Source organism: Tiliqua scincoides, chromosome 3 (assembly GCF_035046505.1).
Source record: "Tiliqua scincoides isolate rTilSci1 chromosome 3, rTilSci1.hap2, whole genome shotgun sequence".
Classification (NCBI taxonomy): Eukaryota; Metazoa; Chordata; class Lepidosauria; order Squamata; family Scincidae; genus Tiliqua; species Tiliqua scincoides.
In genome coordinates this window covers 20268903-20285624 of record NC_089823.1, presented here as the reverse complement: position 1 = coordinate 20285624, position 16722 = coordinate 20268903, and the positions used below count along the sequence as shown (strand labels likewise).

Genomic DNA, 16722 nt, shown 5'->3' with positions numbered 1-16722 from the left:
ATTAATTATATTGATTAGTTAATTAATTCACATTTTTATACAACCCTTCCAAAAGCAACTCAGGGTGGTGTACATGGTTCCTCCCCTTAGATTTACTGGGTGATCTTGAGCCAGTTATTCATCAAATCTGCCTCACAGAACTATTGTGAAGATAAAATTGTATTTGGGGGGGAATTGTGAGCTTCTTATAAGAATGGTACGGTAAATGTAGCTTAATTAGATTCTAAGAAAGTCATGACTAAGCATCACTGAAACTGGTAAGATAAGAAAAGGTAGGATTCTTAGATCCCATTGAAATTAATGGGGCTTTTGTTAGTTGCAACTAATGTCTAAGGACCCAATCCTATCCAACTTTCCAGCACAGTTACACCGGCCTTGGAAAATTGGATAGGATTGGGTCCTAACTTCCTTAGGCTGCAACCCAGCAGTTTTCAGGAAATGTTACCAGATCTTGTTTGACTCATGGATTTTTTATATGTCATGTTTAAAAAATGATACACAGGTGAGGCCTCAGTATCTGTGGGGGATCTGTTCTTGCACCCCCTGTGAATATTGAAATATATGGTTTTTGTCCATTTAAGCCCTCTGTAGGTGACAGGTTTCAGAACGCCTTATAAGGGCAAAAAAGTTGCTTCCAGTTTCCCTAAAGAAACCAGAAGTTGCAGTTTTTTTTGTTTTTTTTTTGCCAAAATGGCCATTCTGAAGCCTGCAGAGGCCATAGGTGGATACGCACCATCTCTGTGGACTTCAGAAAGCCTTCCAGAGGCGACCAGAGCACAGCTACGATCACTTCTAGAGGGCACAGGTTGGGTCAAGTCTGGCTCAGTGTGGGTCCGGGGCACCCACGTTCCGCCAGATCCATGGACAGAGAAGCCCCACTTGTAGTAGTTTTTCTCTCATGTGGTGATGTTCTCAATAGCTACTGCATTGATGATAAAATGCCATGTGATTTTTCTTCTTTTTTGTAGTCTGTGGAACAATTTCAGTCAAGATTAGAAGAAGCTGAAAGAGCTGCAGTCCTAAAAGAAAATGATCATAGGCAAGGCTGGCGAAAACATAGATATTTAGAATATGAATACAGTGCAAGAAAGAGGGAGGAAAATGAGAAGCAAGAGGAAAAAGATGTCGAAAAGGTTACATTTAGGGAACAACCTAAGGAGAGAAATTATACCCAAGAACAGAGAAAAGACAGGCCCACAAATGATAATGAGCCAAGATATAGTAATAAAGATTCTTCAACAAAAGAATTTTCTCCTAGAATTGTAAAGGATTTTCAACCATTAAGAAATTATGAGAGACCTTTTTCGAGCCTTTCAAAACCAGTATTTTTGAGACCAAATGTTGAATGGGAACAAGAAAACAAGCCAAAATGCTCTCAGTCCAGATCGCTTACTCCTGCTTCTGTGAGTTGCAGTTTTAGAAAACCTGGTGATGACTCTGAGGTTATCCCAAGATGGCGCAAAACACAACCAATGAAAGAAGAAGCTCAAGCAACCCGAGATGAAAAGCAATTCAAAACTGATCTGGTTGTTACTAGTGGGGAGAAAGATCCAAGAGACAAGCTGGAAGAGATCCCAGAAGATTCTTTGGGAGAAAAGGAGCAATTGGATAGTAAATCATCAGATTTTAGGTACCTATAAAATTTAACTTAATCAGTCTTGAGATTTCAGTCTATTTATAATTGTTTCTCTGCTTTCACCCATGGTAATGTGGAAGTTCTAGAACATGTAAGGCTTAAAAAAGCTAATTAGTATATAATTTCTGAAAATCAAAAACTCAGTGCTGGGGTTCAAGCCAGTCTGGAAACAAATACCTCCGATTTGGAAGCCCTTCTTTCCAGTTTGTAATGTGGGTGACTCTTCCAGGATTTCAGACGGGTCCTTTTATTCCACCTACATGCTAGGGATTGAACCTCAGACCTTATGCATGCAAAATGTATGCTCTGCCACTAAACTATGACCCGTATCCTTTGTTTCCCTTGGATAGAACCAACGTCAGTTATTTTTTTGAATGAATTATCCAGTTGTCAATGAAGAAGAGTCATAAGACCTGAAATGTGTTTTGGTCAAATAGGTCATTTTTAGTGCACTTTTTGAGATCTCTTTGTTTTTGTATTGTTGTTCTCCTTTCTTTCCTCTTTGAGGTTGTAATTTGTAAAAGACTTTTAACAAGCTTAACGATTTGTATAAAAAGGATATGATGCTAGTAAATCCTGTTCAGCTGTGATCTTTTCTCTTCTTTCCCCTTTGGGGAAAAAACAACATAAAACCAAAATTATTAATTAAAAAGTTATCAGCCTTGATACACACTTTATAACTTAATAGCACTTTGTTTTAACTTTGCATGTTGGTTTCATTTGGATGCAGACAATATGCTTCACATTTCAATCTGAGCAGTAACAGAGTAATGAGTAATATACTGCTAAATAGGTGCAGCTTTTTTTTCCTTCCCATTTTGCCTGAGAGGAGGATATATTTCATTGTGGAGCAGTGTGTTTGATTTTTCTGGATGAATGGCATTACATAGATATGAAGTTGATGATGCCACTTACCTGAGGTACTCGTAAGTACTTGTACCTTTTCTCTGCATTGATGATGCATGTTTAGGCAGTGTGAAATTGAAGAATGGATTCACCCAGCCACATTCTCCCCACCATAAAACAACATTTGTAGTCTCCTTGTGGAGACTCTAGTACCCTCTGGTAGGAAAGAGAGAACAGGACTGCTGTTCCTATAATATGCTTGAGAAGTGTGGATTCAGCTTTGACATTATAGCAAAGTGATGTAAATCTACCTGAAGTGCACTGACCTGGCACATGTTTTTTATTCATTGACTTCCTTTTGAGTCAAGTGGATGATTGTCATATGGTAGAACTAAAATGTAGAATTTTCTGGAATGGGGTCGTTCCTGATTATTTGGAAGATGCCTCTCCCACCACTAAGAGGCAGGGCCAATCCAAAGCATTTTCTTCTCCTACTGTAGAGGGAATCCTGCCCCCCAGACTGGCCCTGCCTCTGCTAGGGCAGGAGACTAATGCTCCCAGCTCTGTAGCTCAGTTTTTTTCTTTATATTTCTTGTCTTCCCTCCTTTCCCTTTCTCTTAACCTTTTTCTCCCCTTGCCTTCCCATTCAGGGCTTGGACCTCACATAGGCAAAAGAGGAAATTTTTCCGGCAGTCTTTCTAAAGCCACAGCTGTGAACTATAAGAGTCTTTCCCCCACACCACTGTGTGAGGGAGGCCTAGGGCCTACATGCTGACTTAGGCCTGGCAGGCCTCTCCCCTCTACAAACTATTATAGCTGTACCACTATCTTACATATCACTTTACATTCTGTGAGGCGTTTCTTTCTGCCCATGCTGGAAATCTAAGTCAGGAGCAGTTTACTGAAAGACAACTCATTTAGTTTGTGGCTCTGCACTGCTCTCATGGGTCAGGTAGATTGTTAGCAAATATTGTTCTCTTTCATCAAAAAGGATCCCAAAATAAGCTATAGGTGGGTGTTTCTCATGTTTACCGAGATCATTCTGTATCACACACGCTGGTATACTTGAAATTTTGAGATTGAACTGTTTTCTGCCTATAAATGAGTTTCTGTCAATTTTGTTGGTTTTGAAGTTGATACATTTTAATCATTTGGACACACTTCAATGGCACTGAGGATATGTACAAATTAAACTTTATTTTTAGTTTTTATCAACTAATGTATGTGCTTCAAAAACATATGAAAGCATTATACATTATTAAAAAATAAATAGTTTCTATTAGGATATTAACAGAAAAAAGGGTTAAATCACTCAGTAAAGAACTTATTCATTGTTTTTTCCCACCTCTTCGCTTGTGCACCAGGAGGGTCAAATTTACTAATTTTGTTTTTCTCTTTTCCCAATGGTGTGAACATTGAATGCCTTTTGTGTGTTCAATCAGCAATAATTCAGAGAGTGAAAGTTCCCAAATTCTTAGTGAAGAAGAAATGAACCGACTGGGAGCCAAGATTGTGAAAGCAGAATTGATGGGAAACAAGGTATGTTTGTCTATTTATTGTGTTTAGTTTAATTGCTTATATGTTTTAATTGGCATTGCTTTAGTTCAAAAATAGATCATTGTTCAAGTGTGTCTAGGAGCCTTGAAACCATTAGTTAATTAAACCCATTTACTGAAATGTAATCCCTTTAGAAGCCACTTAAGAATTGGCTGTTTTTTAAAACTGATTTGACTTCAGCCAGCACAGCATAAGAGCATAAGAAGAGCCCTGCTAGATTAGGCCAAGGGCCCATCTAGTCCAGCTCCCTGAATCTTGTAGTGGCTCCCTGGTTGCTTCTGGAAGCACACCAGACAATACCATAACCTTCATCTTATTGCCGTTCCCTTTCTCTCAGCATTCAGAGATAATCTGCCTCTAAAATCCTGAGGTTTTATATTTAAGTCATCATTACTTGTAAGTTATGGACTCTTTCTCCATAAATCAGTCCAATCTCCTTTTAAAGGTGTCTAGGCCATGTGCCCTTACAAAGCCCTGTAGCAAGGAGTTCCACAAATTAATTACGCACTGGAAAAAGAACTATTTCCTTTTATCTGTTCTAACTCTCACACTAGTCAATTTTAGAGGATGTCACCTGGTTCCAGTATTCTGCAAGAGAATAAAAGAAATTTGCCTGCCTCATGCATATTTTTATATGACTCACATCACAATCCTAACCTGCGCTGGAACAGGGAGACTGGCTGTCCTGCCCCGTATCCACAGCGGGTTTGGGGCTGCCTGTGGCTCAGCCCAGGGCAAGGGGAATATATTCCCCTTACCCGGCTAATGTTGCAGCAGCCCCAGTGGGGCTACTCGATCTGTGCCACCTAAAGAGGAGCTGCGCTGGGTCGCCTGGGTGGGGGGCAAGGTTGTGGCCGAAGTGCCAGATCCTGGCTCTGACCCCGGCTCTACCCCAGCCCAGCCATGAGCCCGCCTGCTTTCCCCCTACTCTGGAACACCTCTGTTCCACCCTGCCCAAGCCCCTGTGCTGACCTGACTCAACCAACGTGTTCTTATTTTGCACTGGCTCTGTGGGGCCTGGATCAGCCTCTGGAGGCTGGCAAGTGTCCGTGTGCTCGCCTCCCTCCTTTCTAGGTGGAGTGAAAGTACCTTATGGCACTTTTGCGACATCTCCAGGCCAGTGCATGTGACTTGTGCCAGCCCAAGGGCCAGTTGGGGTTGGGCCCTCAGTTGTTTCCCTTCTTAGGTGCCTTCAAGAACCCCAAATGTAGCATTTCTTCATAAGATACGTGCCCCAGCCTGCTAATCATTTTGGTCACTTTCTTCTGCATCTTTCCCAGTTCCACTGTATCCCTTTTGAGACGTGGTGATCAGGAATGAATTCTTCCAATGTGGCCCCAATGTGGCTTTACCATCAATTTGTACAATGGCATAATAAAATTGACTATTTTATTCTCAGTCCCTTTTTTAATTATCCAAAGCATGGAATTATTCTTTAGAGCTGCCACATGTTCAGTCAACACTTTGAGCTTGAAGAAAGAGTGTTGAATGACTGTAGTAAGGTTTTGTTTACACAGTATTGACAATGTGGTCTAGTCTAAAGTCTAGACCATTGATTTTCAATCTTTTTCATCTCACGGCACACAGACAAGGTACTAAAATTGTCAAGGCACATCATCAGTTTTTTGATAATTGACACCATGCTGTTGGTGGGAGGCTCACATCCCCCAATGGCCCTACTAATAAATGACCCTCCCCCAAACTCCTGCGGCATACCTGCAGACCATTCGTACACATCAGTGCGCCACGACACAGTGGTTGAAAATGGCTGGTCTAGATGATTACTTTAGATCAGTGGTTCCCAACCTGGGGTATGTGTATTCTCAGAGGTACTTGCCAATGCAAAAATGTTGGGAACCACTGCTGTAGATGATCATGAATGAGTCACAGTGAGCACTCAGATTTATGCACTTTCATTCCTCTCCTTCATGTGGAAGGGAAGGAGTTTGAAAGCTCCCAGCTGCAATTCTGAACAAACTGAGGTTTCAGAACCTTGTGTGTTAACTAAGTACAGTTGTGATAAATCACTTCCCCAAGTTTGGACATAATGGGTAAACTGAGGCTGCAATCCCATACCCTGGGATTATTCCCCGTCAAACACAATGGGACTCCTGTGTCGCCGTGCATCGAATTTCACTGTTAGTTTGTTAAAATAACAAAAGTAGAAGCTTTCCGTCTCCTAACCTTGTTTGAAGGAGGGAAGGAAAGTGAAGCACATGAGCCCAGTAGAACTTGAAAGAAAATATTTTAATGTTATACATGTGTTATTGTTGAAAGAAGCATATGCAAATAAATTTAGAAGGATTGGTCTCTTTCAAGGATTTAGCTGCAAAGCTTCAGGCCCAGCTTGACAATGCATGTAAGCGAAAGGAAAGTGGAGCCCAGGTTCCAGCTAGAGAGTCTGCAAAGGAGGTAAGGAAACATCAGCTTTTAATAAATTTGTTTTGGATGTTGAAACAAAAGTAGCAGTGACAGATGTGCAGTAACTAGAGCTATGGCACTTTTAAATATAGATGGTAGCACTGGCAGAGAGTACCTACAAAACAATTAAGTCTCATGCTGTGTGCTAAAATATCATTCTATGAAGGAAAGCTGTGAAAACTTACAAAAGTTCAGCATCACAAACATTTAGAATCATGGCATACTTAGGTGATGCCATACATAATAATGGTCACTGATGGTATCTCTTCCAACAAGAACCCATAACCCCTTTACATTTTTTTTCTTTCTCACTATCCTTATGTGTGGATATATACCTGTCAACTTGATGCCTTGGTTCAAGTGCACTATAGTTCATGAAGACTTCTGCAGAACTGAATTTGTTAATTTTTAAGGGGCTACAGTTTTTTTTTTTGTTGCAGCCAGCAACCATGGTATACCTGAGAAAGTTCTTAGAACCATCAGTAGATGGTTGTAAAATCATGTTTTTCAGGAATTTTGGACCATTGTGTATCATTCTTAGGTACTGTTCTAATTTTTAGAAGCACTGACTAGTTGTCTGAAGATAGTCTAAAAGTTTTGTCCCCTTCCCAAAGTTTCAAGCAGTTTTGTAAGAGATTGTAAATTAAACTTCACTTTATTGACAGGGTCTTTAAGTGTTCTCTGGTATATTTCAATTCTCTTTGTTACTGTGTTCTCTATGAACAGTAAACATGATAAAATCCTAGATCTTATAAAAAGCATAAATATTGTTAGTGAACTGAACTAAAGATGTGGCTGTGGATAAACAGAAATTGAGTAATTAGGTATTTTCTAAAAACTAGCTCCTAGCTAGAAGAAAAAAAAAATAATTGGCAATCCAGGACACTCATATTAGTTTTCCTGCTTTCACACCTCTAATTATCTCACTAGCTGCTATATCTGCCTCCTAGCTGCACGTTGTATCGACTAGTAACCATAAATCACAGTTCTAATTGTAGTGTTATTAGCTCTGAGCTGTAAGGTTAGAAAAAGATTAGTTTGCTTTAAGATTGCTGGACTGCTTTGAGAACAAAACGGTTAGTATTATAATGCCGTTGTACAAATCGATGGTAAGGCCACACCTGGAGTATTGTGTCCAGTTCTGGTCGCCGCATCTCAAAAAAGACATAGTGGAAATGGAAAAGGTGCAAAAGAGAGCGACTAAGATGATTACGGGGCTGGGGCACCTTCCTTATGAGGAAAGGCTACGGCGTTTGGGCCTCTTCAGCCTAGAAAAGAGACGCTTGAGGGGGGACATGATTGAGACATACAAAATTATGCAGGGGATGGACAGAGTGAATAGGGAGATGCTCTTTACACTCTCACATAATACCAGAACCAGGGGACATCCACTAAAATTGAGTGTTGGGCGGGTTAGGACAGACAAAAGAAAATATTTCTTTACTCAGCGTGTGGTCGGTCTGTGGAACTCCTTGCCACAGGATGTGGTGCTGGCGTCTAGCCTAGACGCCTTTAAAAGGGGATTGGACGAGTTTCTGGAGGAAAAATCCATTATGGGGTACAAGCCATGATGTGTATGCGCAACCTCCTGATTTTAGGAATGGGTTAAGTCAGAATGCCAGATGTAGGGGAGAGCACCAGGATGAGGTCTCTTGTTATCTGGTGTGCTCCCTGGGGCATTTGGTGGGCCGCTGTGAGATACAGGAAGCTGGACTAGATGGGCCTATGGCCTGATCCAGTGGGGCTGTTCTTATGTTCTTATGTTCTTAATCCCATGGAATTCGTAGTAAAATATTTGAGGTGAAATCTCAGCCCAGGTTATTTTAGTCTCTCTAGGCACTAATAAATTTGTAATCATTTGCACCATGGTCATGATAACATTTGTATAAGTACATTTAACTGCCAGTTATTTTGACCAAACATTTCTTCCTGTCCCCAGGCTTATTTTGTGTTGTATAGAGAGTGAATATGGGGGGGAGGGGGAAGAACATTGACGAGCTATCTGATATATGCGGGTGAGTAAATCCAGATGGATAGGAAATGAATGAACTTGCAAAAGGTGATAAATTAGATTCGTCTATGTCAACTGAAAGTAGTATATCTCCTTGACTACCGAAATCCTACTTAGATGACTTCTAGTTTCTGGGAATTTATCACATGTACAAGATCATGCTCTTGAACTCCAATTCATTATTTTACACTTGTCCCCCTGGTTTTGAACTCTGAGCCAATTCACATTTTCAGAATACATGTCCGACTTAGTAATCTGTGGGGGATATATTAAAGGATCCCCCGTGGATGCAAAAAACCATGTTAAATTGACAGTTGAACTAGCCTTCCTGTGCAAATGGCCATTGCCATTTTTATTTTTATTCTTTGTATGTGTTTCCAAGGGTGGTTTTTTTTTAAGTGTTAGGACATTTGTTGTCATTTTTGTCCTGTATTTCTGGCTTTCACCAACTTCCTTATCAGTACGTACATTGTGTGATGGAATCCATTGAAAATCCAGTTTTTTGTGCAACCAGGCATTCTGCATTTTCTCACAAACTGCCTATGCATTGCATCCATTTTCCCTCAAATTTTGTTTGTGATACTGTTCTGCTGTTATGTCATCTTGTTGTTAGTGGATGCTGATATTAATTAAAGAGGACACAAACTAATAATTATCTTGCTGATTTCTCAGTAAGTTTGTGGGCTTAAATTGATGGATTGCCAGTATGATTTTTGTCTGGCTCTTTCTAGAATTCATATTTTCCATGCTGACTACAAATGATAACTACTTATTATATAGAAGATGTTAAACAAATTATCATGGACCTTTTTGTCTGAAATGGTTTGTAAAATTACAAAATATTTGTCAAATGCTTTTCTTGTGGAACTGATATGACTGGCAACATTTATGTTTCCATTTAAAAGACCATCAGACTTGCTAGGAAGTGAAAGTGAGATACTTAAAATGTAGTAGAATGCCAGTATCTGTTGTTTTGGTTTCTGCAGTTTCAGTTATCCATGGTCTACCACAGCCTGAAAATATTAAATGGAAAATTCCAGAAATAAACTATTCATAAGTTTCAAATTGTGCACCATGCTGAGTAACATAGTAAAACCTTTGTGCCCCATAGTGCAAATGACGTTAATTTTTGTCCTTTGTACCCACATTGGCTCTCTTTACTCACAGCCAGTTAACTGCTAGCATTCTTACTGTACACATTCGTTGCTGCATTGTCACCGCATTGTGAAAATAACTTTAGCATAGGCGCATATGTGAACAATAAACAACTTTTGTATAGGGTTTGTGACTATCCGTGTTTCTGTGTATCCGTGGTAGATCTTGGAGCATATCACTCTTGGATATGGGGGACTACTGAACTGTGACCTATAATAGATTGCAAATGTAGTTGAAAGGTGACAGAAAATATGACTCCCTGTACTATAGTCAAATCTAGACTGGGAAGTTTGTTCTACTGCGTAGTACCTTTGAGATTAGTTGCTGGAACCGGAATCAGAAAAGCTGGGGAAACAGATACTAACATGAAGCAGGCCTGTTCTCTTTAGATGAGAAACAGGTACCAGTATTTATTTTGTTCATAATCTGGGGGTTTTGTACTGCTGTCCAACTGCAGGAGCTCATGTTGCACATTCAGTGGTTTACTGCCAATAGTTAGGGCTTCAGTCAGTTCTCTTGGTGATGTTTGATTTTCTAGGTAAGATTATAAGCAGCAAAAACTGTAAGGAAATGTTTTTATTGATAATGCATAATCTTAAGAGGGGGAAATGTTGATCATGCCAATCAAATCAATCCCAAGGTAGGTTTTGACCATTACCTTTCTTCCCAAGAATTTTAATGTAAAAATTAAAATGATGAGTTACTAATCCTCATGGTTATCTAACGCTACAATGACAAGGGGATTAGTGATTGTGTGTACACCAGTTTTTTTTTAAAAGGTAGTTTATAAGTATTCAAATAACAGATCTCATAACTCCGATGTGATCAATCCAGACAGTTGTTTAATAAAGGTATGCAAGTATTGAATAAAAGCCTAAAGCTGTTCAGGGAAGTTAAATTAGGGTCCTGAAGAGTGCATTTATTTTTCAATTTCTATGTATTCAAGTATGCTTATTTTTTTTTAAAAAGAGAGAAGCGTATTTGAAAATATGAATGTTCAATACACTTAATAGACAGTTACAAGTATTTTCTCTTATAAGAGGATTAGGGATTTTATTGTGCAATTGACAGTGTTTTTGTCAAATATGGGCATATATAAAAAGATTAGCGGGAAATAGTATTCTCTTTGTCCCTTATTTGCATTGTGGTGTATAAATGGCCTTTAAAAAAACTACCTTCAGGACTGAAAATAACTTAAGTGGCAAGACATCTTATGGTGCTTTGGTTTAATACAGAATTTGTCTAATAGTAATTACAAAATCAAAATAATGTATAAGACAAACCTTATTTGTCACAAGGCTGACAGCTTGAAAATTTCTGATATACCTCTCTGTCCAAACACCTCTGTCTTTTAGAGGTCTTTATTTCAGCTGGGGCCACTGTAAATATAATAGGGTCGTTATCTTAACTTGGTGGACCAGGCAGTTTCCTCCACAATTCCCCTCATTTTAACTGAAGCATAACCACCTTCAAACCACAGTTAAGCAAAGAACATAGTTAGTCTTGACCGCAGTTTATTTTTATTTATATCCTACCTTTTCCTTACTCTTTGGAAGGTGTATTGCAGTTTTGTTTCTACATCTTAATGGAATATTTTATTTATTTTTAAAAATTTTGTACTCTTAATTTCAAGGGTCCGAGGCCACTAAAGATATACAGGTCGTGCCTCTTTATCCACCAGGGTTCCTCACATATAGTATAATGGGTTCTGAGCTGCCTGTGATAGATCAGGAGAGGGATCTTGGGGTGCTGGTGGACAGCTTGATGAAAGTGTCGACCCAATGTGCGGCGGCAGTCATGAAGGCTTGTTCCATGCTTGGAATAATTAGAAAACGTATTAAGAATAAAACGGCTAATATAATACCATTGTGCAAATGGATGGTAAGTCCATACCTGGAGTATTGCGTCCAGTTCTGGTCACAACATCTCAAAAAGGATATCGGAAAAGGTGCAAATAATAGTGACTAAGAGCCCAATCCTGTGCTCAGCAGCACAGGACCGTGCCGCTGAGCACAGTCGCAGACGTGCTGTAAGGCACATTCGCAAGGCTCATCGCTGGGCTCCCGCCCATGGTAGCCCAGCACCAGCCGGTGCTGGACTAGCACTAGGCAGTCACCCAGTTTCTGCAGCTCAGCGGTCTCCCGGACCGCCGAGCAACGGCACGGTAGGTGGGGGCAGGGTGGGGAGGAGGCATTCCTGGGAGGGGGGAGGCCAGCGGGGGGTGGAGAGATGGCGGAGGGAGGCATGCGGGGGGAGAGAGGGAGGAGGATCCGCTGGGCTCTGCTCCGCAGGATCCTAGGCAATCGTGTAGGGCTGCGTGCCCTACACGAGTGCCTTTACCTTATGGTGGGGCTCCTTACCTTACCCAGGGGAAGGGGGGATGAACGTTCCCTTCTCCCGAGGTGCCTCCTGCAGTAATGCGGGAGGCACAGGATTCGGCGGCAGCCCTTTTCGGTGCTGCCGAGCCTGGGCAGCTCAGGTTTGGGCTGCCCAGTGATTACTGGTCTTGGGCACCTCCCTTATGAGGAAAGGCTACAGCGTTTGGGCCTCTTCAGTCTAGAAAAAAGATGCCAGAGGGGGGACATGGTTGAGACATGCAAAATTTTGGTGAATAGAGGGATGTACTTTTTCCTCTTACACAACACCAGAACCAGGGGACATCCATTAAAGTTGAATGTTAGGAGAGTTAGGACAGACAAAAAATTCTTTACTTTTTAAAATATTTTTTTTAATTTCTTTACTCAGCGTGTAATTAGTCTGTGGAGCTCCTTGCCACAGGATGTGGTGATGGCATCTGGCCTAGATGGGGATTGGACAAATTTCTGGAGGAAAAGTCCATCCACCACAGGTTACAAGCCTGTGTATGGTGTGTACATGCAATCTTCTCATTTTAGAAGTGGGTTATCTCAGAATGCCGAATGCAAGGGATGGCACAGGATGCAGGTCTCTTGTTGTCTTGTGTGGTCCCTGAGGCATTTGCAGTTAACTTTGCTGCCAATATGTTATTTACATGGTAAAGTGGGAAGGGGAGTTCACCCATAGCATGCTTGTCAGCGGTTGACTCTCAGAATTGGCCTTCAATTAAAATGCACACAATTAGAGGTTCACAGGAGCATGTATTGCAGAGTCTTTGACATAGTCCGCATTCCGGGCTCTTTCTCCAGAGTGAGGGGGCAGGGGGCAGAAAGCATTAGAGTTGAGACTGGTTGATGGTAAAGGAAGCAGCCTCCCCATTTGCTTTAAAGAGGAGAAGAGAGCAAGTAATTCTGCAATCTACTCCCAACCATGCTTAACAGGTCAACCCTTTACATCTGCACGGGGCCTAGTTGTCCTCTGGGCCATACTGAACTGGCAGCCACTTCCTCTTTTGGAAGCTGCAATGCAGCAAACATAATAATAGATTTTTTGTTTCGTTTATGTCCATGTCGACAAGGACAATGTCACCTTGGAGCATTATTTAATTTTAAGACACAATGACTGACTTCCTCTGAGCTATGGCAGGAACCAAGAGTGGGAGAGGCAATTATTGCAGCTAAGTGGGTCATAGGTTCTGGCCCTGATAATGCAGTAATTATTGCGGTCTGTGTTTTAATATCCTTTTCTAGTTGGACTGAAATGGCAGAAGCTGTTAGAAAGTTAAGCATCATCTTACAAGGTGCACCCTAACTTGAGTTAAGCACAATAACAGAGCCTGGTTAAAGGTGTAAACTGAAGAGAGTAAACAGCAACATAGGCATGAGGAGGAAAGCATAATTTAAACAGAGAAAACAATGGTAAATGAGCTGTGTTAGCAGTATAACAAAATACATAATCAAGCAGGCAAAATATGCAATTTTGACAACTGGCTTTTTGGAGACATACAGGTAGAATACAAGACTATTTTGTAAAGCTTGGATGTTTGCCATAGAGTTTATGGGGCTAAGTAATCATCACAAAACTGTGCATTCGTATTGTGTTCTTTCCCCCTCTATCAAAAATAAAAAAAATATATGTATAACAAAGCTAAGCAGTAACCAGTACAGTGCTGTTCAAAAAAGGGGGGCATTGTTCAGGTTCTTAGACAAACGTTCTGTGCTTTTGTGCTCATGGCAGAATGCATTAGTAAGGAATTTATCCTGGAGGTTTTATTAAGAAGTGGTAAATCTTTATGTCATCCTACAAATGCAGGAAATGTCAGAGGGAAAAGTTTGTTGATCATATTAGTGGTTCAGGCTCTTAATGGTGTAGGCAACACTGGTTTGATTTTGTCAGGTCTCAAACTATTGAGGCAACTCTATACAATTTCTTCTTTTAGACTCTTCTTTTTGTACTGGCTGCCTGCTTAAACTGTCTGCAATTTAGTCAATCTTTAATATTTGTCCAGAACTTCTGAAAAAGATGAATAGAATGACAGGGATCGGTGCCATAGGGATTGTCACCTCTGTACTTCTAAAGCCATGGTCAGAATGCCCTGCCTTCTGCAGTGAGTTAGGTGCTGTTAGGGGCCTTTTTGGTGATGGTGCCTTGCTTCTCCCTTTGCCTAGCTACCTTTTTGATGATCATTTCAGAAGTAATGTGAAAATACTCCTTTGATGGGGTTTGATGCTTACTGGTGCTACTGGATTGAATTAGTTAGCATGGGTGGCATTGGGGATTGACCAGGTTGGGCACAGGCTCCTTGGTCCAACAACCTATCTAGTTTACTTTTGAAGCCCCTACAGACAATACTGGCATGAGTTTTTCAATTTAGTGACTTGGTTCACTATATCCTCCATTCTCTGAAAGAGCCTATTAGCAGATGGGAAGGATGAGAGAGGTGGTTGCTGCCCCTGGGTGCACCTTTCTTAATCTCCTGCAAGGAATGGCCCAATCTGTGCCCCCCTTTTTTTACTTTCCTGGCTATTTGGCAATCCCATATTTGCACTTCCTTTTTGCTTCTTCTGCCAATGGCTAATGTGATTGGCTCTGGCAGTCCTCCCTGTTGATGCGTCTCTTGCGAGAGAGCTGTGTATGTGTGTGTAAAATAACTGCTTTTACCCTGCCATGGCTCAGATAAACTTGGGAAAGAATGTGCTGTGTGTATGCATGCAAAGACCCCTAATGGTGCTTTGTCTGAGAAGAGCCCTGTTAGTTATATTTATCTGTTGAATTTTGTTGTGTTTTATACTGCTGGTTTTAAGGTGGTTATTGTCAGCTTTGGGCAATCTTGTGACTCAGATGTATGTATTTAAAATAATTCAGTGAATGTGGTTCAAAGGAGATTAATATAAGGTCATTTTTGCACTGGACATGGTCATGGAAGCGTCAGGCTAACAAGCCTTCCTGCAGTGCCTGGAGGCACTGCTAGAAGTGATGGCCTGAAATTCCAGGGCTTGGGTATGCCTGTTGGGATGTTTGTGTTTTTCTGTTTGAACAGCAAACCTCCCTATGTGTTGCTGTTTGAGAAGCACAAATCTGCAGCTCTCTTCAGTGTAAGATTCTTTGGATGCAGGTTGATAGATTTCAAATTAACATTATAACTCAGCATTCTGGCCCTTAACAGTGGTTAAACAATGTTTTTACCAGCAATTTCTTTAATCCAGAAGAAACTGGAAAATAGTGTTAAGTATATGTCAGAATTGACAAGAGATTTAACAACTTGGGGTTTTGTGAGCAGGTGCCTGCATGTAAAATATTCTGCACATCACAAAATTTGTGCTGATGCTAAGAATCTGTTGTGTCTTGTATCCCTAGTTGTAAATGTTTTTTCCAGTTTATCATAATTTCTAATATTTGTCAGTCCTTTAACCTAAATCTTGCCAAATTTGCCACTTTTTGTGTTGCATTTTTCTTGCCATTTGTACACTTAGTGAGTGTGCTTGTGAGTGTATTATTGATAATGATATGGTAACTTAGCTCCCAGTCCTATCCAACTTTCCAGCACCAATGCAGCTGCAATGTATCTCCAAGCTAAGGGGGATAAAAATTCCCTTACCTAGAGGAGGCCTCCATCACTGCCTGCGCACTGCAGGATGCAGTGTCCACCCTGTTGGCATAGTTGCATCAGTGCTGGAAAGTGGATAGGTGTGGGACCTTAGAGAGTATTTTAAATTTCTGACAATTGAGGCTCACTTCTTTTTTTTGGTTATGATTGGAAAGCATGAAAAAAGTTAAGAGTATTTCTTGACATTTGAAAACAAGGTATACTGGCCCAATGTATTTCTCTAGGAGTTGCTTTCTTGAGTGACTGGAACCTTCTGCATACAAGACCTGTGCTCTACCACTGAACTGCAACTCCTCCCCTAGGCTGGATCACAGATGCAAGCCTAGAATAATGAGTCAGTGTGAACCCTGAATGAGTATGGTGATCCTTTTGGTGGGAGACAAGTCCCTACTGATCAGCTGGGAAGTGAAGTGAAGATTGCTGTCACCCTTGGCAGTTGCCCACACTTGCCTGTTGGCCAGTTGACAGGTGGTGGCTGGTGTGGGAGGAGCAGGGCTGGCTGCAGTCCTTTAAAAGCACCCCACAGCAGGGGCAAGGAACAGCAGGGCAACTAAGGAAACGAGGGTGGAAAAGGGGGCAGACAGTGAAAGTTAGAAGAGGGCAAGAGAAGAGGCAAGCGGAAACCATGTTCAAGGGAGTAGAAACCTGCAGCAGTTGCCTGGCAGATAGCCAGGGGCTGGAGAAGGGCAGCTAGGCCAAATTCAGTTCTGCTTGGGTTCAACCAGAAGTGAGATCCAAAGGGACCCACACCTGCCTCTGGATGGGATCAGGGGAGCTATAATTGCTTAGCAAGTGGTGTAGATCCTTAGGTACTCTCAGGAGCCCTATCCAGGATTCTGCTTCAGGTGGAGAGCCTCTGCTTACCCTCAACTGAAGAGCACCACAAGGCAGGAGGCAAGGGTAACTTAACCCAGTGGGTGGAGGAACAAACCCCTTCATCATTTGTTGTCCCCTTTTTTTGGCCAGCGTTCCAGACAGCATGGGCCATTTACCCATGGCATTTCAAAACTCTCTGGAAGTCAAGCTCCCCTTTGTCACGAGACAATGATCATGACATTTGGACAGAGATGCAAAGGGCAACGTCCACCAAACGTATCTCTATCCTTGGTTTCTGTCTCAAGTGACAGAAACTGA

At 41.3% G+C, this 16722-nt stretch overlaps 1 protein-coding gene across 1 annotated transcript in view; it reads left to right on the top strand.

Annotated features, from left to right (window-relative positions):
* The window catches only part of CWF19L2 (CWF19 like cell cycle control factor 2), a 90653-nt gene that overhangs the window by 24609 nt on the left and 49322 nt on the right, over nucleotides 1–16722 (top strand). The window contains exons 8-10 of the mRNA XM_066621664.1: nucleotides 969–1630; nucleotides 3925–4021; nucleotides 6359–6451. Of these exons, the coding sequence (XP_066477761.1) occupies nucleotides 969–1630; nucleotides 3925–4021; nucleotides 6359–6451 (852 nt within the window). The remainder of the gene's footprint in view (nucleotides 1–968; nucleotides 1631–3924; nucleotides 4022–6358; nucleotides 6452–16722) is intronic.